Source organism: Protopterus annectens, chromosome 3.part0 (assembly GCF_019279795.1).
Source record: "Protopterus annectens isolate FY-2018-M chromosome 3.part0, PAN1.0, whole genome shotgun sequence".
Classification (NCBI taxonomy): domain Eukaryota; kingdom Metazoa; phylum Chordata; order Ceratodontiformes; family Protopteridae; genus Protopterus; species Protopterus annectens.
Window position 1 is genome coordinate 513,672,369 of NC_056731.1, and position 23,965 is coordinate 513,696,333.

At 41.5% G+C, this 23,965-nt stretch overlaps 1 protein-coding gene across 1 annotated transcript in view; it reads right to left on the reverse strand.

Moving 5' to 3' along the window:
• Positions 1-17,849, reverse strand: part of MTURN (maturin, neural progenitor differentiation regulator homolog) — a 461,109-nt gene extending 443,260 nt beyond the window's left edge. The window contains exon 1 of the mRNA XM_044064931.1: positions 17,391-17,849. Coding sequence (XP_043920866.1) covers positions 17,391-17,552 — 162 coding nt within the window. The 5' untranslated portion in view covers positions 17,553-17,849. The remainder of the gene's footprint in view (positions 1-17,390) is intronic.
• Positions 17,850-23,965: the final 6,116 nt, after the last annotated feature.

Consider the following 23,965-nt stretch of genomic DNA (forward strand, 5'->3'; position numbering starts at 1 on the left):
AATGTTGAACTTCAAAAATATAACCACATTGCACTCTGCTGGGGGGAAGCTGAAAGTCAAGCATCGTATAATTGTTTGATCTCAAAATTCGGATCAGAAATGTCTGGATGAAGGAATTATTCCATGTTTTGAGACCAGAGTTAATTGCTAGAATTTGTATGTATGATATCTTTTACTGCTGTCGCTTCCTGACCAGGTGCAAGATCAAAAGGGCTGCTAAACTCTTGAGTTTCTGTTAGCCTGAGAACCAGAGAATGATGCAATATGAAATAAGTCAGAAGTACTGTTTTATCAATTTAAGGACAGAGAAACTCAGCGCATTTGTCTTCAGAACATTCAACATCATCAGCACTGTCTTGCTCTATATGTAAGTTTATTTTTGAACTGTGTTTGCTCTTAGATGTAGCTAGAAAAAAGGAAGATTAGACTAGTTTGCGTTATTGATGTGAGAACTTTTCTACTGTATTATTTTAAGCATTTCTCTGTAATTTCTGAAATCTTGACTAGTACTGTGTAAGAAGCATTGCCTTGTGTTTTTATTATGTATTATTAAATATTTTTAACCTTTCAACTGTGGCTGTTTTGTGTAGAGATAATTTAAGCTCTAGAGTACATTACATGTATACAGTGATAGTGTACTAAGCCACTCCAATAAGCCAGTTCAATAAGTTCAGTTACACTTACCATTTGGATAATACTAAACAGTTATAATTGGACACTCTTTGATAAGGGCCTTATTAGTAGCTGATATTAGTGGCTGGTGGCAAGTGGTATCACCGTATAGTCTGGGCAGAAGGGGCACAGCTGGAGAACCAACCTGTGCCAGCCTTCCCCAAGAGCGTCTGTGTGTTTGTATACAACTCATATCCCAAAGTGTGTGTGTGTGTGTCAGCTACTTCGCTGGGGACACAAAGCACTGGTTGGACAGAGAGGGTGCTGGAGGTTTTAGCTTGACCACTAGACTGAGATCTGGACCCTAAAGCTGTGCTAGTGGGGAGCCTTACTGGGGATCTGGAAAGAAAGTGAGAAACCAGCCCCAGACTAACTGCGATCTCTGTGTGTCTTAAGAGAAATGGTACTTTACTGTTTATTATCCTTCCCAATGTGGACACCCCTCATTGGTGTTAGTGGTAAGGGATTAAGGCAATTGGTTGGCAATTGGCTTGAAGTGGTGTGGATAGTGAATTCCTGTAGCTTGTGTACAGTGATCGCTGAAGGTGTTTTTGTACTCTAAAATCAGCCACGCGGCGAATATTTAGAGTTCAGATCACAACTGTTTTATTTCTTTTGAGAGCTTAGTCAGTCAGGGAGAGCAGGCAAGCATGTCAGCAGAGAAGTATGGAAAGTTAACAAGGAGCCAATTGGCTGAGATGTGCCAGGCTAAAGGACTGGTGCCAGGAAACCTTACTAAGGCAAATGTGACTGCAGCTTTGGTCACAGATGCATCAGAAGAATGCAACCAGGAGGACAATCAGACTGGCCGTGGAGATGTACAACACTCAGGAAATGGGACAGCTCAACCTTTGTGCAGAAAGTTTAAAAATCCATCTGGAGCTAAAAAGACTAGAGCTGGAAGCCAGGTGTTTGAAAATGGACGCTGTGGAAAAGCAGAGGCAGCACGAAAAGGAGATGCTGACTCTCGCCAGAGTCATGAAGGTAATGGGGAAGGGAGTAACTGGACCCCAGAAGCACAAAAGTTCAGTAAATTTCTTCTGCAGTTTACAGAGGGGGATAATTTTGATACCTTCTCAAACATATGAATGAAGCTAAGTAAACAGTATGACGCTGACCAAAGGCTCTGGGTATGGTTCCTGACCCCCTTAACTCTATGGTAAAGCTGTAACTGTGCTGTCTAAATTAACTGCTCGTGAATGTTTGGATTACACTGCTGTTAAGAATCGCTTGTTCGAATGCTTTAAGAAGAATCGCTTGTTCGAATGCTTTAAGCTAACACATGAAACTTATAGGAAAAAGTTTTGTGAGCATAGACGCAAGGCAGATGAAAGTGTGTGCAAGTATGTTGCTGAACTGAGCACTTATTTTCATAGGTGGGAGAGTGGATGTCAGGTCACCACTTTTGAAGGGCTGGCAGACCTTTTGGTGAGAGAACAAGCTCTTAACACTTTGCCTGAGGACATGGGGATCTGGTTAACGGATAGACAGTGTGCTATTTCAGAGGAGTTGGGGAAGAAGGGAGACCTATACCTAGCAAGCAGGGAATCCCTACACAGGAAAGGCACCCCCCAGTACTGCCCTTGAGTCTAAAGGAACCCGTGGTGGGCAGCCCAGACTGTCCCAACATAACCTGCCAGTAGCAGGGGAAGCCACTAGTCCAGGTACATGTCCAGGACCTATGGTTAAATGTTTTGAATGCAAATAGCCGGCCCATGTGGCATACAGATGTCCATGGAGGCAAGGTGGGTAACAAAAGGTGAGAGCCAGTAAGTGGGAAAGAAAGTGCCAATAGTAGGCTGTCTTGAGACAACAGAGGTACAAAACTATCATCCTGCAGATGTCCTGATAGGGAAGGATTTTGATAAGGCAGTACCTTGTGGTTATACAGTTACACGCAGTCAGGCTTAGAGACAAGCATGTGGGTCTGGTAGCCTGGGGGAGACCCAGACAGACCGCATACCTGCAGCCAGGACTGGTGAAGTGGTTACTTCAGAGAGGGCACTACCCTGTAGCATTGAGACTGAAGGCGAGCCACAGCTGCTTGTGGGTACTAATGTTCCCTTGGACAGAGTGATTGCAAAGGTAGAAGTGAGTAGTAGTAGTAGTACCCAGGCTGACAGTGAGGCACCACTGTCACAGGACGCCAGACTTTCTGTGGAATAGGAGCTGGGAAGGGTTACAAAGAGAGCTGAGACAGGCTCAGCTCTCAGACCCTACATTGTAAGGCCTGAGGCAGGTAGCTCACCTGATTCTCAAGAGAAGGGGGGAATCTGTATACTGGGACAAAGGGTTACTGTACAGAGAGTAGACCCCTGAGGGAGGGCTAGAAGGTGAGAGGGTACAGCAGTTGGTACTGCCTAATGCCTACCATCTGGCGCTTCTAGCCATAGCCCATGATATTCGTTTTGCAGATCATATAGACAAAAAACGTACAAAGAGACGTATTATACATTACTTCTATTGGCCTGGAATTTCCAGAGATGTAACCAGGTACTGCAGGACCTGTGAGCAGTGCCAAAAGGTAGACTTGGCAGGAGACAAGGTGAGAGCTCCTTTGATGCCTTTGCTTGTGATTGAGGAACCATTTCAGAGGGTAGCTATGGATATTGTAGGGCCTCTGATTACCCCAAGTTCCACAGGGAAAAAAATATATCCTAGTGGTAGCAGATTATGCTACAAGATACCCTGAGGCAGTGGCTTTGCCCTCTACTGAGGCAGAAAAGGTGGCTTTGTTAGAGATTTTCAGCAGGGTACGTTTCCCAAAAGAAATACTGACAAGATTATGCTACAAGATACCCTGAGGCAGTGCCTTTGTCCTCTACTGAGGCAGAAAAGGGTGAAGCACCTGAAAACCACCCCTACCACCCCAGACTAATGGTCTTGTTGAGAGGTTAAATTCTACACAAGTCCATGCTATGGGCATTTGCATACCAGTTTATGAGGGAGTGGGATATTTGCCCCATCTGTTTGCATACAGAGAGGTTCCCCAGGAATCCACAGGTTTTTCACCCTTTGAGTTGTTGCATGGGCATAGGGCGAGACCTCTAGATTTAATTCACGAGGAGTGGGAAGATGAATGTGAACCTCACAAGGAGTCTGTTGTGGCATATGTCCTAAACCTCAAGACAGGGCTCAGGGAACTCATGGGCTTGGCCCAGCAGAACCAGACAGAAGCCCAACAACAGAAAAAGGTATGGTACGACAGGTAGAGACAGCTAGAGAGTATGCTGTAGGGCAACAGATACAAGGTGGTAAGACAGGTAGGTAATGTTAACTACATTGTGGAACTGCTAGGCAGGAGCACAAGTTGTACCATGTTAACATGATGAAACCTTACCATGATAGGGAGGCCCTTGTGCAGAGTATTTGCAGTGGCTTACACAGGAGGAGCCTGAGGGAGATTTGGTGACTTATTCCCTCAGTGATGCTCGGATAGACACCTCAGTGGAAGGGGTAGCAATCACCCAGCAGCTATCTCCTACACAGGTTCGTGAAATCTGAGCAGTGTTACAGGAGTTTGGGGACATGTTCACTGGGAAACCAGGGTGCATCCACCTAGTACAGCACCACGTGGATACAGGACCACAAAGGCCTATTTGTCTCATGCACCATATAAGGGGCCTGTCTGTCAAACACTCCCTGGGCCTCCCCAGCTGGTGCCAAAGAAGGATGGCAGCACCAGGTTGTGTGTGGACTACAGGAAATTAAATAAATAGCCACACAGTCATATGCTTACCCCATGCCTGGGACAGATGAGGCCCTAGAGCAGCTGGGTGGGGCTAAGTATCTTACAACCACTAAGCTTACCAAGGGTTACTGGCATGAGCCCTTGACTCCCAGTGCTACAGAGAAGTCAGCCTTTGTGACTCCCTTTGGCTTGTACGAGTTCACAAAGATGCCCTTTGGAATGTAAAATGCCCCAGTAACTTTCCAGAAGCTGGTAGATCACATCCTAGCAGGAGGGCTTGCCCTTGCTTATCTAGAGGATATTGCCATCTACAGCCACTCCTGGCAAGGGCACTTTCAACATGTCAGGGAGGTGCTGGGCAGAAGTGGGTATGGCAGAGGTCTTCTACCTGGGACAGAGTGGAGAATGGCAAGATCAGGCCAGAACCTGTCCAAAAAGCAGGTGAAGGCATTCCTAGGGATAGCAGGGTACTACAGAAAGTTCGGCCCCAGTTATAGTACCATAGCTGCTCCCCTCACAGACCTGACAAGGAAGAACAGGCCAGATAAGGTACTGTGGAGCCCAGCATTTGAGCAGGCATTCCAGAAGCTTAAAGAAGTTTTGGGAGGATCGCCTGTGTTAGCCAGTCCAGATTACAGTAAAGAATTTGTTGTGCAGGTGGATGCTTGGAACCATGGGGTGGAGCTGTACTTAGCCAGGTTTATCTCAGTCGTAGGCTCCAACCCAGGGAGGAATGCTATGCAGCTGTAGAAAAGGAATGTCTAGCCATAGTGTGGGCACTGCAGAAACTTCAGCCTTATCTGTATGGAAGAAAATTCACTGTAGTGACATACCACAATCCCCCAACATGGTTAAAACAGAGCCAGCCAGCAAAATGCCAAGTTGCTAAGATGGAAACTAGGGTTTTAAGCATACAATATGTCAGTGCAGCACTGCAGGGAGAGTAGCAATGCCAATGCAGATGGGCTATCAAGACAGGGAAAGGGGTAATGTATACTCAGATAGACCTAACCCCCTCAAGCAACATGTCTCAAGGGTCACTTGAAAAACTAGCTTGAGTTCTCCGGGGGCGGGGATGTGTGAAGGCTGCCAACCTAGCCAGACAGAACTGTTCTGTCATTTGTAAATATTAACAGAAGCCACAGGCTTGTTCTCTTAAATGGAAGAAACCGGTGTTAAATGTTGAACTTCAAAAATGTAACCACACTGCACTCTGCTGGATGAAAGCTGATAAAGTCAAGCATTGTACAATTGCTCGATCTCAAAACTCAGGAGCAGAGATGTCTGGATGAATGAATTCTTCCATTGTTTTGAGACCAGAGTTAATTGCTAGAATTTGCATGTATAATGTATTTTATTGCTGTAGCTTCCTGGCCAGGTGCAAGATCAAAAGGGCTGCTAAACTCAGAGTTTGTTAGCCTGGGGACCAGAGAAAAAATGGTGCAATCTGAAATTAGTCAGTAGTACTTGTTATCAATTTAAGGACAGAGAAACTCAGAGCATTTGTCTTCAAAACATCCATCACCACCAGCACTGTCTTGCTCTATATGCAAGTTAATTTTAGAACTGTGTTTGCTCTTAGATGTAGCTATGAAACAAAGATTAGACTAGTTGTTTTCTGTACTGATGTCAGAGCTTTTCTACTGTATTATTTTAAGCATTTCCCTGTGATCTTTGAACTCTTGACTAGTATTGTGTAGTAAGAAGTATTGTCTTGTTTTTTTATTATTAAATGTTTTTAAACCTTTCAACTGTGGCTGTTTTGTGTAGACATAACTAAGCTCTGGAGTACACTGCATGTATATAGTGATACTGTACTAAGACACTCCAATAAGCCTTGCTGTTCAGTTATACACCACTTTAATAATATTGCACAGTAATAATTGGAACACCCTTTGATAAGGGCCTTATTTGTAGCTGATATTAGTGGTTGGTGGCAAGTGGTACTACTGTATAGTCTGGGCAGAAGGGGCATAGCTGGAGAACCTGTGCTAGCCTTCCCCAGGAGTGTGTGTGTGTGTTTGTTTACAACTCATATCCCAAAGTGTATGTCAGCTACTTGTGCAGGGACACGAAGCACTGGTTGGACAGAGATGGTGTAGGTTTTAGCTTGGTCACTAGGCTGAGATCTGGACCCTATAGCTGTGCCAGTGGGGAGTGTTATTGGGGCTCTAGAGAGAAAGGGAGAAACCAGACCCAGACTGACTGTAACCTCAGTGTGCTCTTAAGGAAAATTGTGCTTTACTGTGTGTTATTTGTTATTCTTCCCAATGTGGACCCCCTCACTGGTGTTACTGGTGAGAATTGAGGCTCCTTGATTGCTGGGTCAGTGCACGGGGGTCACACATCTCAAGAGACTTCTCTGCAGAACTTCTTTACTAAACAAAAAAAGAAAAATATGGAATCCGACTCCTTATGAGGGTAACGGGTCTGGAATTTATCTTCCTACAGCTGATTTCTGTTGCCTTCCTCCCGTCAGCAGCCTATACTATACGACTAAATGACAGGTCTGGGGAATCTGGCAATTACCTTTTAAGGTACTTGCCTATTACCGCAACCAGATTTCTGACTTTCTGTAATCCGTATATATTCCAACTCTGAGGTTGCCATATGTCGGAGAAAAGGCAATATTCCAAGAAATGTCATCTCGGACTTACTATATGCAAGTCCAATCTTTTGGCCATTCCATCTCCTTATTTTGAAACTACCTGTAGCAGTGCCCGACATTTCAAATGCTCACTGGTATAGGGTCTGACAGAACATGGGTACTGAGTGCATGAGTTATCACGAGTTAAGGACCTTTTTCAAATCACTGATATAACCTTGTTGAGTCCCACTTAACTTGCTGACTGCCACCATTGTATATATAGTACATATGCCTTTAAGTTTTAATAAAGAAAGCAAACATGACATAACAGAAACCCTAATGGGAAATGTGACCTTTTCTGAAAAATGCACGCGTACACACACACACACACACAGACACACACACACACACACACACACACACACACACACACAGGAAAACAGTTAATCCTACAAATGCCCTGGCCTACTTAATAAACAGTAAACATCAGAAATTTTGAGAATGATCATCATCTACAACAAATAAGACAGGACGCAATCCCATTTGTAACCCAGTTTGATGGAATGGATATTTGAAAAGAACGTGATCTGCAAACTCAGTGATATGACAAGTAGGCAGTGTAAGCGAACAATAACAAACTTTGAAAATATCACAGTTATAAAAGTGTGCCTGTATAACATTATGGTGTGTGTGTGTGTGTGTGTATTTACACTTACCAGTATCGGCACCAGAAGGGCTCAGAAATCAGCCCTTCTTGGTGCCAGCAATCTGGTTGCAATAATAAGCAAGTACCCATTTTAATTACAGGGTTGTGATGAACCTGAATATTTAATTTGCTACTAATGTCACACATGCAATATCCTCTGCACATGCTGGCTCATCAATAACACTAAGGAACAGGTACTAAATGTCATCTCACAAAGAAACCAGGACGGCTGCCAAGTTCTTTACTTGTGCTACATTTCCCCACGTACCTCCCACCACAAGAGCTTTAAGTGCTCTTCTTACTGGCCTGCATACAATGCAGGATGGGTATTTTCACCTTCTCATGGCTTAGCATTAGTTGCCATTCCATTACCTACAGTGAGTTGTAATGCCCGAGGTCAGATTTAGTCTTGCCTACAGACACTATAGGTTGTAGAAATATAAAGATGCTGTTGGTCAGAGGTTGAAGCCAAATGGTCTAAAGTCCCTTGTTACCTCCCTTCTGTGTTCTTGCACCAGTTCAGTGTAGAGTTTCACAACTCTATTAGCACTACTATTAGAATTTTAGAACTCTGGGATGTCTGCCAACTTTAATTCAACTGTAGTACCTACAGGATGGCACCCTATATAAATCACATAAAAAGATTTTTTTATTTGTTCATGTTGGTACACTGTTGTCTATAGTGCAGAGTTGTGAACTTCTGCCTTTTTTAGTAAATCCAACTAAAAATATTTCCCTTTGCTCAACATTTGTTACACTCCCTCCCCAATTAACCTTTTTAATTTCAGTTGTAGTGTCAACTACAACATAACTACCATCTGAATTAAACAAAAACAGTGACTTACTGTTGCTGTCAGAAACTGAGTCAAGTCCTCAAAGATTTCTTGTAGAGTACAGGATGTGGCAAAGGCTTCTTTCCAAAAGCTGTAAATTTCTTTCCAAAACATGTTTTGTTGTTCACACACAAAAGACACTTTTACCTACCCAAATAACACAAAAGCTGACACTGTCACAGAAAGTCCTCCGACTGCACATGTGAAAAATATCAAAACGTGCAGAAATAGAATAATTTTTAGAAAATATTTCATCTCTCTTTATACAGTCTATCAGAATACGCAGGACTTGGTATTTTTTTGTCTTGCGCCCTACCCCAAAGACTAACATCTAACAGGATACGGCTCTGATCAGGGGAAGTATTTTGTGTACTACAGTATTACACATACTCGGTCGCATAAGAATACTCCATTTCTTACAACCTATGGCTCTGACCATTCACCTGGGATCAACTCTGTACTTTGTGTGATCAAATCACACTTCAGTGAAACCAGACCCTGCAACTCCCCACTTTCTCCACAACCCAGTATGGTACAACCTGTTTTCATTTACAGAGAGCAAGAGGAGGCAACCCCCACTCCACAATTCCCACAATCAGAATTTGTGGGCAGTATACTCAGCATCCAACTGCCTCCACAACAGTACCCAGCGCTGAGGTTAAAGACTAAATGTTTTATAATCCCTTTGTTAGGTTTGTTGTGGAATGGGGTTAAGCGAGACTTTTCTTAGTGTTTTTGGACTATTGTTGTGCCAAGCTTCTAACTCTCCCAAGTTCCAGTGTTGGCATTCTTGGTATACCAGCTCTAACTCCAGTGGAAAATCTGTAAGGCACGCTACACAGCTCCTGTACGATTTTACTGAAAAAATCTGTTCACTTCTCTACATCACATCTACAGTGAGGAGAGAAGTAAACCAATTCTAACCCCCAGCAGAATATCTTATAGGAACTCTGTAGGGTGTCTTACAAGTAATCTGTTCACTTTACACTAAAGTGGTGAGTAGCAAAGCATTATATTACATTCTGATTTGTATTTGCCAAGACCTTCAGCATCCATATTCCTCTCACGGTTTAAGTTTTTATTTTGCATGCACAGATTTCTCAAGAAATTATCTTCATCCTGATGCACAGATAAATTTCATTATGCTTTCAGCTGTCTCAGACATTGTAAAAAATTTGTTCCCAACTACGATGCCCTTAAAAACAAGGTTGAACAACAAACATGGCTGCTGGAGGTGCTATCCAGAAAGGACTAAGCAAATCATGCACGTTTCCTAAACTAGGTGAAGGATAAAGAGAGACTCCTCAAACAGAATGCCTCGTTGGACAAAATAAAATGAGATCTTGAGTACATTTCCCAGGTAGAGTAGAGGCATTTGCGTGTTCATGAGAGACAGAGAGCGAGAGAACGAACAGAACTTACAATGGAAGAAACTATTAAATCCAACCATCTAGAACAACTAAAGATTGTTGGGGGAAAAAAATGCAAAGTGAGAGCGAAAAACCAGGAAAAAAATTGTGCAAGTATGTCACTCTGTTCTAACAGTAAACACCACTGCTGTGCACAGCTGCTGAATATCTCCTTTCAGTACAAGGGATAGACAAGTCCTTAATTTAGTATTATTAGGCCACATTAAAACCAGACGTTCATAGGCGTGTACTAGGCTAATGGCCCTGGAGCCTTTACAAGCCTAGTCCGCCGCCCGATGTTAGTTCCCGGTGCCTCATCAATTAGGGCCATTGGAGTGATCCCCGGGGTGAACTTTCTATTTCCAATCCACTCATCAAGATTTCTCTTGAAGAGGGTCTGGGAGGTGTTCTGCTTGACATGTATGGGAAATCTATTCCAGAGCAAGAGCAGTCGCTGGGTTATGAACCTGCCCCTCCAGCATTGTGGTAATGAGCTTGAGGTCTCTGAAGCGTGTGGTGCGCAGGGATTGGGATTTCTTTAGACGTAGCATTTCTAACAGAGCTGGGTCACACATGGCTTGGTAAGTCAAGCAAAGATCGCCTCTTAGTAGACGATATGAGAGAGAGAATAGCTGGACTTTTTTTGAGTCTATCCATTTAGAACGGGTGTTAAAGGCCTAGAAGCCTCTTCGTGAGGTACTTTTGTGGGCTTCCATCTTCTTGGAATGAAACATGTGCCACTGCGTTTACATGCAATGAACCGCTTTACCACTTCTTACAAATTCCTACATGCATTGTGGCTATAGCTCTAATCTAACCAGCAACAAGGCAATCCAGTTGTTATACTGCTCCTATATCAGAACCATCTCTCAGAGAGATCTAATTTACCTGAACTACCTACAAGATAAAAATTTCTAGAGACAATCCACGTTATACCACCCAACAGATTTCTCCCTCTTCTCATCACGGCTTACTAGAATACTTCCTTACCTACACTAAAAATTTAAACTCAAGCCTGAATTAAGGGCAAGTAGACACCCAGTTACTACCATTTTTGGAATAAAGAGAGTGATTCTTTGCCTCCCCGTTCAACGGATGTCAAGTTCTACCTTGGCCTTATTCAACCTTGTCTCCCTTATCCACAAGTACAAACTGTGAAACATGCTAGATTTGTGACTGCCCACCTACATGACCCTGATGCCCAGCTCTGAAAGCACTCTTCAAAGGGACAACTGACGATTCCTGCTTTAGATATACATACCTACCTTTTAAATCTGCCTACATATAAACAGAGTGACAGACAATGTTTAGAAAGTTAGAAATATCTTACAATTGGTGTGCAATCAGCACACATTTCCTGGATGTTGCGATAGTCTCCTGGAAAACACAAGCATACTGGGTAGTTACAGAATTAAAAACACAGTATTACACAGTGATCTTATGCAAATCATGACACGAAAGTGAAAAACACAGCTGCATACTTATGGATGATCTAAATTTTGAGTGCCATCTAAAGCCTTCCAAGTATTCACTATTAAACTGAGGAGGTCTCCAACAACTCACTATCTAGGACTAAAAGCTGCCTGGAAGAAAACCTCTTTGGTACACTGGATGAAATATCATAAAAATTAGCCTTGCAGCAAACGGCGTACCATACGACTTGGTGTTCACCTCCACCAAGACTTCATTATTATTTTCTACTCTTGCAATCAAAGATGATAAAAGGAACTCAGTTCAATCTGAATCTACTCATTTGGTTTTCAGTACTTTTAAAGTAGGAATTTAGTTATTTCACTGTAGTGACTGGGTTTGTCCAGTTGTGCATTACCCACTCATGCTACAGATCAAACAGTAAAGCTCCACTAAGAGAAGGAAAACATATGTAAAGCAGTTCATCAGGTGTGCACATGCACGCATTTGAGTGCATCAGTGTGATAGTCAGAATGAGTAACATTGCGAGACATGGAGTTGTACGATATTCAACTCGTAGACAAGGTCCAGGATTCAGTCCTGACCACTGATCACATTCTGTATAGAGTCTGCAAGTTCTCCTGGTGTCTGTGTGGGGGTTCCTCCTACCTCCCAAAACATGTCTAGTGTCTTTGCCTTAAGGATGGAAAAAAATGGGTTTAATCGTAGACCTGCCAATTGTACTTGGAGGTCCTTTATTAGAGTGCACCACAAAATGTATGTCAGGCAGGAGCACTGTCTCTAGATGGTGCCTACTTGGGCAGTGAGTTGTGCAAGGCACCAACAGAGCATAGTATCCACTTGATAGGACGGCAAACACCACAGATTGTGCACAGCATCACACCAATGGTGGGAGGGGGTCTATGTACCCCCTATTGAACATGGGGTGCTAGATGTAAAAGCCTAACAGACCTGGGTCAGTAAGCCCCTTTGTCGCCATCGCCATTTATAGAGACTGCTTATTCACTCAAGTCAGATGGTCTTCCACCATTCTCAGAGGAGATTCTAAGGGAAAGGACAACAGCCTCACTACCACAGGGCAGGCACAAATTTCCCAAAGTCTTTTACATACTGGTGGCTTAAGAGGTCCTGAACAAGATGTTTCACTAATTCAGGGTGAAACCTATTTTACACGAAGGAGGCTAAAAAACTTCTTGTACCAAAGTAAAGGAATTTGCGCAGACAAACTCTGAATTTTATCCTTTACATAAACATCTGAAATGGATGGCTAATACTCTACTTTCCTTGTTTATTCAAGCAGCCAAGATGGCTACATTACAGCTCAAGGATGTGCACTGGCACAATAAAGTCTAGGTTTCACATCAGTCAACAACTTTTTCATTACTTGGTTCTTTCCTCTATTGGTTATAGTCACTGTTTCCACAACATTTCTTTTCCAAATGTACATCTCCTGCAGCAGACACAAATGACAAATCACTGCATTTGCATACACCCATATTTCAACTCTCTCATTCTGTTCCACTGTCAAAACTTGGCCCTGGTGATGTCCTTTCAACAAGGACCAGAGATGACTTCATCTTTCATTGTTCACACAAGACTGTTTCAGGGAGCAACACTGGACATTTCATAAATGGGTGTTCCAAATTCAAGACGATAGCAGGTAGACTTCTTCTTTTGGCAAAAGCAACTGTACCTGTGTGGAAAATTAAATTTTTCTACTTGAGAAATCAATTGGACCAAGCTACAGATTTATCTGAAAAAGGCCCTTCCCCTTGATCCAGGTACTCACCAAACAGCAGAGTTTCTAGGTGAAAAATATACAGGCCATCTCGGGGAAACCATTCACATCCACTTTTAGACAGAATGCATCAGACAAGAAAAGGGTACGCATATGGGTGATCTTACCTTTCTGGGACAGTAGTCTCCTGCCCATCATGTCCTGGACACCAGTGTGAAGGAAAAAAAACAAGGGACTGCCCTTAAAAGCATTCAAGAACTGTGTCCAAGGACGCTTCAAGTAGCAATGGGCAAAACTGTCAAAAAGAGAGCATATTAACAGCTATGCAGGCTAGTCATTAACACTAAATTTGAGCTTTTCCTCCAGAGCCAAACTAAAATCTTTGTGTGCCTCACAGATGGCAACTGCATGCAGAAATTTTTATGTAGCATTTACAAAGATCCAAGAGACCCTTTAATGGACAGTAAACATCTTCATGTGCATCACAAGTGGTAGCTGCACACAAAAGTACTTACAGACCTGAAAGATTGTTGGAGATTCTATGACATCTATCAATCAAACTTTAGTTTCGTATGAGAAACCAAGAGATACTTAACAAAAGTGGAAAGAGGACTGCTGTAAATTTAATCTTCCAAATTCTCTAGTTCACTGTTCCAATAAAAAAGAGAAATGAAGTCAACTGGTATCTTCCAAGACACTTGTCAGGTTGTTTATCAACTGGGCCAGGCGTTGCACATATCTCAGTCTCCACTACACATCATGGAGACGGAGCTTAATTCCAAATTTGCTGTTTTCCTTACTGAAGCAAACTTTCTGCAACAAGCAGGAAAACTCAACAATAAGGAGTCTTGTGTACCTAAACTGAAAAAAGTTTTGACTCTGGCACCAATCCAAAAATGCACCACCCTTCCAGATGGGTATCTGGTCATTCAGGCTTAGTCTCAACTCTACAATCCTGTTTTAATATATTACATTAAGGTGAACGTTCTACATTATCAGCATGTCTTCTATGGAATTTAACATCATCTCCCCTTTCCTTCCTATGGCTAAGATGCTCTTGGAAAGGAGCGGTTTAATTAGGCACCAAAGTCAAGAACACGCAACAAATGAGATATAATCAGAAAGACTCCATCATAATTCTTATCCATGCATACAATTTTACCTACTCCCATGTACAACAAAAAGCAAAAAAAGTGTAGAATACCAAATATATTACAGTTTTGAAAACTGTAACACTTGTCCTATCAAAAAGATGCATGAACAGCTTTAAATGTTTAGCACTTAATTCAGCCTTGGAATAAAAAAAAAAAAAAGGTGGAATGGTAACTGTGGTTCCTGACACTCTTCTGTGCCAACTGCTATCAATGCTTTAAAGGGAGACTACAGCTTGCCAAACAGAGGTGGTGCCTTTCTGATATTAGAAAAGTGCTTTACAAGCCTGTCTTTTCCTCCAATCTTGGAAGGCCTAGTGCATGCAGTGCCACAATAAACATACTATTTCACAGAAGCTAGTGTAAAAGATCACTGCAACAACTTAAGTATGTGCACTTGTGGGAAGGGGAATTGTTGCAGGACATCCAGATCAGTATGTGCAGGACATCCAGATCAGTATGTCAGTGTACCTCTTTGCAGTACAGCAATGTCACAATTAGTATACAAGTAGGTAGTGGGGTATGTAGAATGCATCTCCCATACTAGGGAAGTAGGGGGTTTTGCCACCTACAGAAAATTTTAAAAGAACACTGTCAACACGCTGTTCTCCTGTATTTTTTTTTTTTACAATTTCAGGACCTGCAGTTACAAACCTCTGAATTAACACAGGGAAACAGCACTGTCAGCTCACAGTGCTTCGTTATCTAGCAGAGTTCTAGACAGCTCCGTGGCACAGGGAGATGAAGCCCAAACTATGGCTCAGGCGACCCAGATTTGACAAGCGGCTTTGGAGTCCAAGGTACTGGGAGACAGGAATGGGCGGTCACTGGGAACTCCCCAGCATGATTCCTGGTAGAGGCTGGAAATGTACAGCAAGAAAATGACAGTTCCGAGATACCCTATGCTCCTTGTCCCTGCAAGATTGAGCATAGAGTCTGGATGGGTTTAAGGAGAAACAGACCTGACAAAGGGCAGGATAGGGGTTACAGGGCCACTCTCTTGGTTGTCTGTGTGACATCCCCACTCTGGGCCAATAATCAAGGAGCCCGAATCCTCATCACTGACACCAGAGAGGGACATTCACTTGGAATACAAATGGATACACTCAGTATTTCCAGATGCAGACCTCTCTGCATCTAGCACAATTTCCCTTAAGAGCACACAGGAAATACAGTCAGCCTGGGGTATGAGTTTCTCCGTCTCCCTCCAGGTCCCCAATAAGACTCCCCACTGGTACAGCTTCAGAATTAAGTCCTCAGATGAGTGCCCAAGCTAAGTTCTCCACCACTCTGTGAAACTAGTGCTGTGTCTCCCTGCCCAAGTAACACACACAAACACGCTTGGGAAAGACTGGCACAGGCTTACTAGTTATGCCCCCTTCTGCCCAGACTATAAAGTAGTTATCACTGCCACCAAGCACTACAAAGTCAGCTAACTAAAGCTCTTACAAGGGTGCTTAACTACACTGAGTGAAATTAATATTAATACAAATGGTAATGCTGACCAGTGGCCAGAGTTATCACCAAATAAATATATGCAAATGCTCTCAAAACTTCTAACGAGAACCATAGACAATGAAAAGTTATATTTAATAATAAATAAGAACATGAAAATACTAAATATTTACAGTAAACACCGGAGTTTCAGTGATATGAAATATTAAAAATAAAACACCGAAAGTTTCACACAGTTATAGAAAAACTGTATTTCTAATCTCACTATATTTTCCTAACTAATCTAAAAGAATTATTGCTCCCTGGTTAAATTACTTACTACTGCAAGGCAAGATGATGTAGGGGAGGGTCTTTCTAGTCAGGTTTCCAAGAAGAGACTGCCCCTGAGACACCAGTCTCCTCTACTTATTTCTGTACAGAATAACATCATGTAAATCTGATCACCTTACTCTTGTTTCTCACACTCACCAACACTAAAGCAAACTTCACAAATATATTTTCAACACAAACATATGTACAAATCAATTTGATATACAAATGACATAATTATTTACAAAATTCCAGCTAGCTGTGCTGGCATATGCTACAAACCCACTACCCCATTTCTCCTGCCATGGCTGAAAGTACCTCCTATCATCACAGCAAGGGGGGGGGGGGCTTAACTAACAGATTCCTGGCTGTGATTCCTTCTTGGTGGAGACTGCATGCCCTCCTACCTCTGTGCAAGCTTTATCCAAGAACTCTGGCTTCCTCCTACTCTCAAAGACTGCTAGAAAAGTGAACTAGCATTTCTCCAAACTGCCAGTAGGTAATCATTTAGTCTGTGTCAGACTTGGTTTGGGCAAGTGAAAACAATCACATATGTGCTCATGTTAACAGAAAATCTATGGGGACATATATACAACTCCAAGGGATATTTATATTAAAAAAAATAATTAAAAGATTCTTTGCTGCACTTTGTATGTTATTGTTACATATTATCTACACCCCATCAAACCATAAGCTGTAAAAGGAGAATGACCTAGCCTTAGCAGAAGGCCCCAACTTCAACCTCTGCCACAGGCCCCCAGTCTAAAACCAGTGCTGTCACCTAAATGACACGCCCACTTAAAGTACAAAGCTAAATAAGAATAAAGTACACGTTTACATAATCTACTTGGCAAAAATATGCCATCACACTACAAATATTTAACATAATACACATCTATAAACTGATTTGCTAAAACCACCACTTGATAAAAAAGTAGGACAACCCCCCCCCCCCCCCCCTATTAAATGGCCAAAACATTCTTCTAGTAAACATCTAATAGAACCATTAAATAAATAACATTTAAACTTTGGGATCGGTTTCCCTATATGTACATTCAAAACATTACTGCAACGGGAGAGCTACATAAGACCAATAAGTGGTATGACGCACACAAAACAGGTATACTAGTTAGGGTGTAGACAGGCATGCAAGCTCCCACAAAAAAACACAGCACTCACATCTTAACATACAAAAACTGATTTTGTGCAAAATTAATATTATGGTCGTGTGAGAACAGCGAAGTATTTCGCATACAGTAAAACATACGATGTGTACCAAGTGCTTCGCGTTTTTAAAAATGGAGTAGGAGAGCAACGAATGCAAAGCAAACAATGATTATTTCTCTGGACTTTCCTAATCAAGATTATTCTGGGTCAGGGTGACAAAGCATCCTCACGCCATACTTACAAACTGTTCGCTGCTGCCGTTGTCAGGACATAATATATAAAAAGAGACACCGGGATCAGAATAGAAATCCATGCGCCTCTCCGTTTCCTCGGTAGCTATTAGCTCAAAGGGTGTATTAGAACACCATTTATCTGCAATGTCAACAAGCTGCTGAAAAGCCATAGTGGTTTTAGTCGCTCCCGCCTGCCGTCTCTCGGCGACTACAGTGGATTACGTTACAGTTTAACACCTCAGGATGCTTGGCATCGTTTAAGAGCCGAGTGGACGTACGCTCCTTACACAAAGATCCGACTCTAACTTATTTTCTGTACTAATCCAGTGTTATGGAATACAGATCTTTGGGGGATCACGACTAACGCTATCATTAAATAATGTAATAAAACGACACCACTGCAAAACGAAACGCAATGCACTTCAATTGCAGAGAACACACACCATCCTGACCAAGGACGTAATCTTACTGCTTGGCGGCGTCGTTTTTTTTTTTTTTTACTGTTAGGAACTATGGGAAGGGATGTTTCATTGTAGTTGTGTGGAAGTTGGTATCGTTAACGCTTTCTGAATAAACTTGTACTTCAGAAAATGAGAAATGTTACGTGTCACACACGTCCTAGTTGTTCTCAACATTTGCAGTTAAGCATACCAATCGGAAAAGTAAATTTAGGTAGCTAGCACGTGAAATGTGACAAAATCCATGCATGGCACACTCCTCGTTGACTGGTTGTCAGAGTACTGCAACACGTGACAACAACAACCGCAGTAACGGGTGCGCTGTTATACTATTTCATGTAGAAATAGATGTTCTTTGAATAACGCATTTTACAACTGTGCGTCTTCGGTAAAAATGTAGATGTGCGATTTTTTTTAGTCTTCATATATATATATATATATATATATATATATATATATATATATCTATTTCATTGTTTAGTCGCGGCTATTCAAATTGTAGGCTTATAATTTCCTTTACCGATGGCAGTTTTCAAGAGAACCGTCCCCTAAACTGCATACTGTTTTGGTCATTTCAGCTCTTTTATATGCGTGGCTGCATATTCAAAATGATTTGACATCTTCTAGAACAATAATACTTTGATCTTCTAGAAGAGTCATACTGTAACACTGCCCTCTAAAACGCTCTTGCATTCGTAGCTCTTAACCACAGACAAATCTCGACAGAATCGTAATATAAATGTAGAAACAATCGGGGGCACTTTAAACAATGTTAGCTAGGGTTACTACCTGTCCCACTTTGCGAGGGACAGTCCATCTTTGGGCAGTTGTGTCCTGACTATAAATATTAAAAATGGCAAATGTCTTGAGATTGTAGGACATAATTATGTCCCATATTTTTTGTAATAGTTGCATAAAACAGTTATACTGTATCTAAAATACCTAACTGTTACAAGTAACAGAATAAGCAACAAAAATGATGCAGGAATAAGCTTTTATTTGGGGAAAAAAGTTAAGTTATATCCTTTGTACTGACCATGGGTATGCGTCGGCCTGTAAAATCTGATGTGTCTCGAAAATGTCCCACTTTGGCTATTCGAAAAGGTGGGAACCCTAAGTGTTAGCACTATTATATTTAGACATTGGCAGATTAAGCGCACATGAGTTAATGTATATTTTAGGAAAGGGGAAAAGTCTGTAACTGTACCGTTATTTATTAAGTGTAAATTACTACCTTTTCTCAGGCGCCAATTTTAAGAGGGGGAGAGGTAGTATAGATCAAAATCGAGTACATGTGAGATGTATGCTTCCATTGCTAGCCTACGTCCAAAAGCAAACATGCATCATTAAAGCACAATGAAAATATGTTAGTCATCCCTTTGTTCCACAGCGTTTAGAAACAATAAATAACACTTATACAGATACAGTCTGCCTATTCTTTATAGGCCCGACGTCGCTGTAGATAAATACTACTAGCTGTGCGTTCATTTTATAACTTAACTGTCTAATTATGTCGAAGAGTGTTGTAGTAAAACCCGCATAAATTCGTGAGAGTTTGGGCGTTCCTTATGTAATAGACATTCTGGAAGGGACGTGCTTGCCTGATGAACAGCGTGCAGAAACATATGTGGAGTTCGTCCACGTTGATAACGAATCTATAAACCAATTGCAACAGAAAAGTGAAAAAAATAGTTAAAACCAATGCCTAATCTGTGCAATTGCACAGATGCTGTACCAATAAAACCGTATTAATTCATTTTCCCTAGCAACGTAATGATGGGCGTGTGAAGATTAGGATAGTTCAAATATGTGGACGTAATGAATTTGACCTGTTGTCTCGACATTGTTTCCAGATATATACCTCGCAACTGTTCCTGCTTTTCAGGGACGTCTCTGATTTTGACTCAAATTTTAGCGCTGTCCCTATTAATCCTTCCTAAAACTGGTGACTTTTGGAGGAAAAGTGGTGAATTGCACTTAATAAATAATTACAATAATTAAGAGTTATAAATTTATTTTACTTCAGCAAATGCATATATTACTTCACATTCTATTATTCTGTTATTGTCACAAGTTAATAGTACTAATATTTTAAATGTGTCCCCGATTTTCTCTGGATTCGTCCCTCATAGCTCTCAGCCTTCCATCTCCAAAATGAGGAGCACTAGCTGTTAGGAAAATGCATAATAGCAATGTGCATGCTTAGTACATTAAAGGCTTAAAAGGGTTAATACATTTATTCTGTTCATACTGCATGAATCTGCACAGCTATTAGAATCTTAACAAAAGGCACTTTATTCTGCTTATGCAATGAAAATATGTGCAGCTACCGGAAACTTAATAAGAGACATTCTATTTCTGCTTATGCCATGAGAAAATGTGCAGTTTCTAGAAGTCTTGATAAAGAAAACAATAGATGTTTGAAAGCTTAAACCATAGTCAGCACTACTTGTACCAAAGCTAGAAATGTTCCTTGAATATAGACAAAATGTATCGCATATATTAGAACTGTACAATGGAAGAATTGAAAAGACAAGGTGGGCTAAAATAAGCCCAAGGCCAGGTTGTTTTTCTCAAATGTTTTTGCAAAACAGCAATAATCTGATCATGTTAGCAATACGCCTTGTAACATTTTTTGTGTAACATACAGAAAGTTGTGTTCAACTACGTCAGCAGTAGATTAGTAACATTTTCTGTGTGACATGAAGAGAATTGTATAAGAATAACATACTGACCACCAGCTAGTCAGACAAATCTTGTACCTACATGCTTTGTCTCCTTGCTGCAAGTAATAAAGGGTGCCTTGCTTTGAACCAAATGTGTATTGATCTTTGAAGTTTTTCCTTTTACACTAACCCTCATAATGTGGAACAAATGAGCAAAAATGCGGAAGACATATTAATGGCTTATTAACAACTTCAACTACAAAGGTCATATGGCATAAAATATGCTGGTTTTACTTTAAATTAATTAATATGATTCATTTCTATTTACAATGGCTTTCACTTAAAAAAAAATCCTGACACTGAATGTGTAAGAGTCTTTCAATGTGGAACTTCGAGAAACATGAACTTTTTAAAACCCCAATGGAGGTATGTTCCAAGTAATGAGGTACACTTGAGAGGTATGTTGTCCCTGATTCTGTTGAAAATTGTTCCAGATTGGTTGAGAGGTACGCGTTTTAAATTTCAAGACGTTACATTTTGCTAGTTCGCCAAAAAGTCCTGTGTGTGTTTGTTTTGTAAAGACAATACCGAATAGCCTGTTTGTTTGAACAAGTAAAGTAAAGTGCATTATCCATACCTCTCGACTGTCCATATTTCTGCCTCGTATTTATGGTCTGTTCCTCATCAAATTTGGGGCTTTCTGGCAAATCATTGGGGACTGAAGTCACTAAATAAGGGCATACATTTGAGTTTCAGAGTTCACATCCTTCAGAAAATGCATGCCAACACAAACCTTGTTATTCTAGCAACTTTCTAAGTTCAGAAATGCAATATTTAAAACCTGTTCCTATTTTTTGGCATTTGTTCTTCAGTTATTTTAGACTTTGTAAAGATTTCCTGAGCTAAGATGTTGACAGGTATGGTAATTCACAATGAGGACCCATATCCAGGAGCGGCCTTAGATCAACTGGTGCCCCAGGCAAAAGGGCTCGATGGCGCTCCCATCACACTACCTGGTGCCCCCATCCTGGTCTACCTACACCAAATAAATACTGGAAAAGTGCCCCCTGTTATAACGTCACCCTAGGCGGCCACCTAATTGGCCTTTGCCGAAGGCCGGCTATGCCCATATCGTGTTCTGAACAGTATTATTTCTAGTTCTCAGTTAATAAGATCACAATAATGACGTGTTTTAGATATGTATTGCGCATCTGCAGCCTTAAAAATGCCAAAGGTTTGTCTGAGAACCAAAAGGCGAAAATCAGAGCAGCCAAATGCTATAGCACCAAATCTCAAACTAAATGAATGTTTCACGCCACTTGCTGCAGAATGCACTTAGTACTTGATTTCAAAGATAAAAGCCACAACCACAGCTTCATGTGTGTGTTACTGGCATATGAGGCTAAATTTGGGAGGGAGTGCAAACATAAACCCAGTGACAAAAGAACTTCCCTATATATATATGACTTTTTTGTTTTGCTTTGCTTTACAATGCTGTAGTACAGGCATGTAATAGATGGAGTGCTTTAATTATGCTTCAAAACTGGGAGATACCTCTCAGCTGTACAGATGTTTGCAGAATGTCCAGATTTTTGCCTCATATTTTTGATGTGTTCCTCCTAAAATCTGTACCTTTCTGGCAAATAGCTGAGGGCTGAAGTCATTAAATAATGACAAACATTTGAGTTTAAGAGTCCACATCCTTCAGAAAATTCATGCTAATGCAAAACCTATTATTCTATCAATTTTCTAAGTTTGTAAGAGCAATATTTAAAATCTGTCCCTATTTGTCCCCACATCATTTTAGGCTTTGTCCAGATTTTATGCTCTAAGAGGTTGAGATGTAGTAGAGTTTTATACGTAAGTAAATATTTATAGCAAACGTTACAGTGATTTTTTTGTGTAAACTGAACAACAATAGAGTGCTAGAATTATGCAAATCTACATAAAATGATATATTTTTTTACATATGAACTTTGCTGTTAACTGAGTGAACCTTATTCTGCCCACAGGCTGCAATCACCATGGACCTTCATTGGAACCCAGCTAACAACGTTGAAAATTCTAACATGCTGGTGTTGGTGTAGTCTTCTGTGATGTCTTTCCTGGTCCACATTCATTTGAGAAATGACAGGTTAAAATGTTTATTGTCTAGCTTAAACAATAAGCTGAAAGATGCTGAAGCAAAATTGTTGGTGAAAATCTGAGAAGTGTGGAAATCCTTGAACAAAGAGATTTTTTATAAAAAAGAGAAGGGAAAAAAAGTGTGCTGAGTGCATTAGATTTGCTGTATAGTTGGTTGGCTGTGCAAAAGCCTGTTTATCTGAAGTAGTTAACTTCATTTTATCTGCAACCTGTGGGTATACGGATCCGTATTGGATCCGAGCCGGCAACTTTTTTCTAGCATCTGGTCCAAGCTCCGAGCTCCTCCCCTTACCCATAATGCCCTACCATCTCCTATCTTCCCCCAGATCTCGTTTGCCATGCCAGTAGTGTGCATTGTGGTCTCCTTTGCTCTGAGCTCAGGGATAGTAAGTAAGAATTTTTTTGCTGATATCTAGGTGTGCTTGACTAGGATTTCCCTTCCTCCCCTTCTGTAGTATCGTGTTTGGTCATTGGTGTAAAAAAAAAAAAAAAAAAAAAGTTTTTTGTATAGAGTAGTAGTTAGGCCTGCCCTTCCCCTACCTGTGTGTGTGTAGTTTTTTGGAAAGGTAGTGCTTGTACCTTGGAGTGCAGGACCAAGCTGACCAGCTAAAGCCTGTGTTCAAAAAATTTACAGAGTGTGGCCATAAGCTTTCCCCAGCCGATGGTCACAATCTGTGTGTGATATGCTTAGGAGTGGCACATTTGTCCACTCAATGTGGTGTCTGTTCAGGTTTCAACCCTAGGGCCCTTAGGGATCATAAGGCCAAGCTAGTTGCCAAAGGCCTTCTCCCTGCTACCATGCTGGATTCTGCCTCGGTTGCTAGTGTACCACCTCCCACCCAGACAGGGACTCAACCTCCCTCTTCATCTGGCGATGGGCCTTCAAAGGACAAATCTTTAGTCAGTGAGTCTGACAAAGATAAGGAAAAAGAAAAAGAGAATGAAAAGGAAAGGCGCAGAGAAGAAAGGGAGAAAAAGAAGGACAGGCATCGAAAGAGGTCACCAGACAAGGAGCTCTTTCTCAGCCCCCCCATCTAAGACCATGAGGCATGTTTCTCCATGACTCCGGTCTCCTCATTTCTCACCGGAGCCATTGGAAGATTCGGACCCGAGGCCCTCCCCACCACTGCGCAGACCAGCCAGATCTGAGTCAGTGGCCTCTTCGAGGTCAACACGGAGCCCATCAGACATGGATATGGACAGGATGATGCATCTCTCCTTCCCCAATCCGTGCTTCGGCTTTGGGGTTCTTGGATCCGAGGTTTTTCGGAGCTGGTAGCTCGGCTCCGATGGTTCCTCCAACCTGGACTTCGG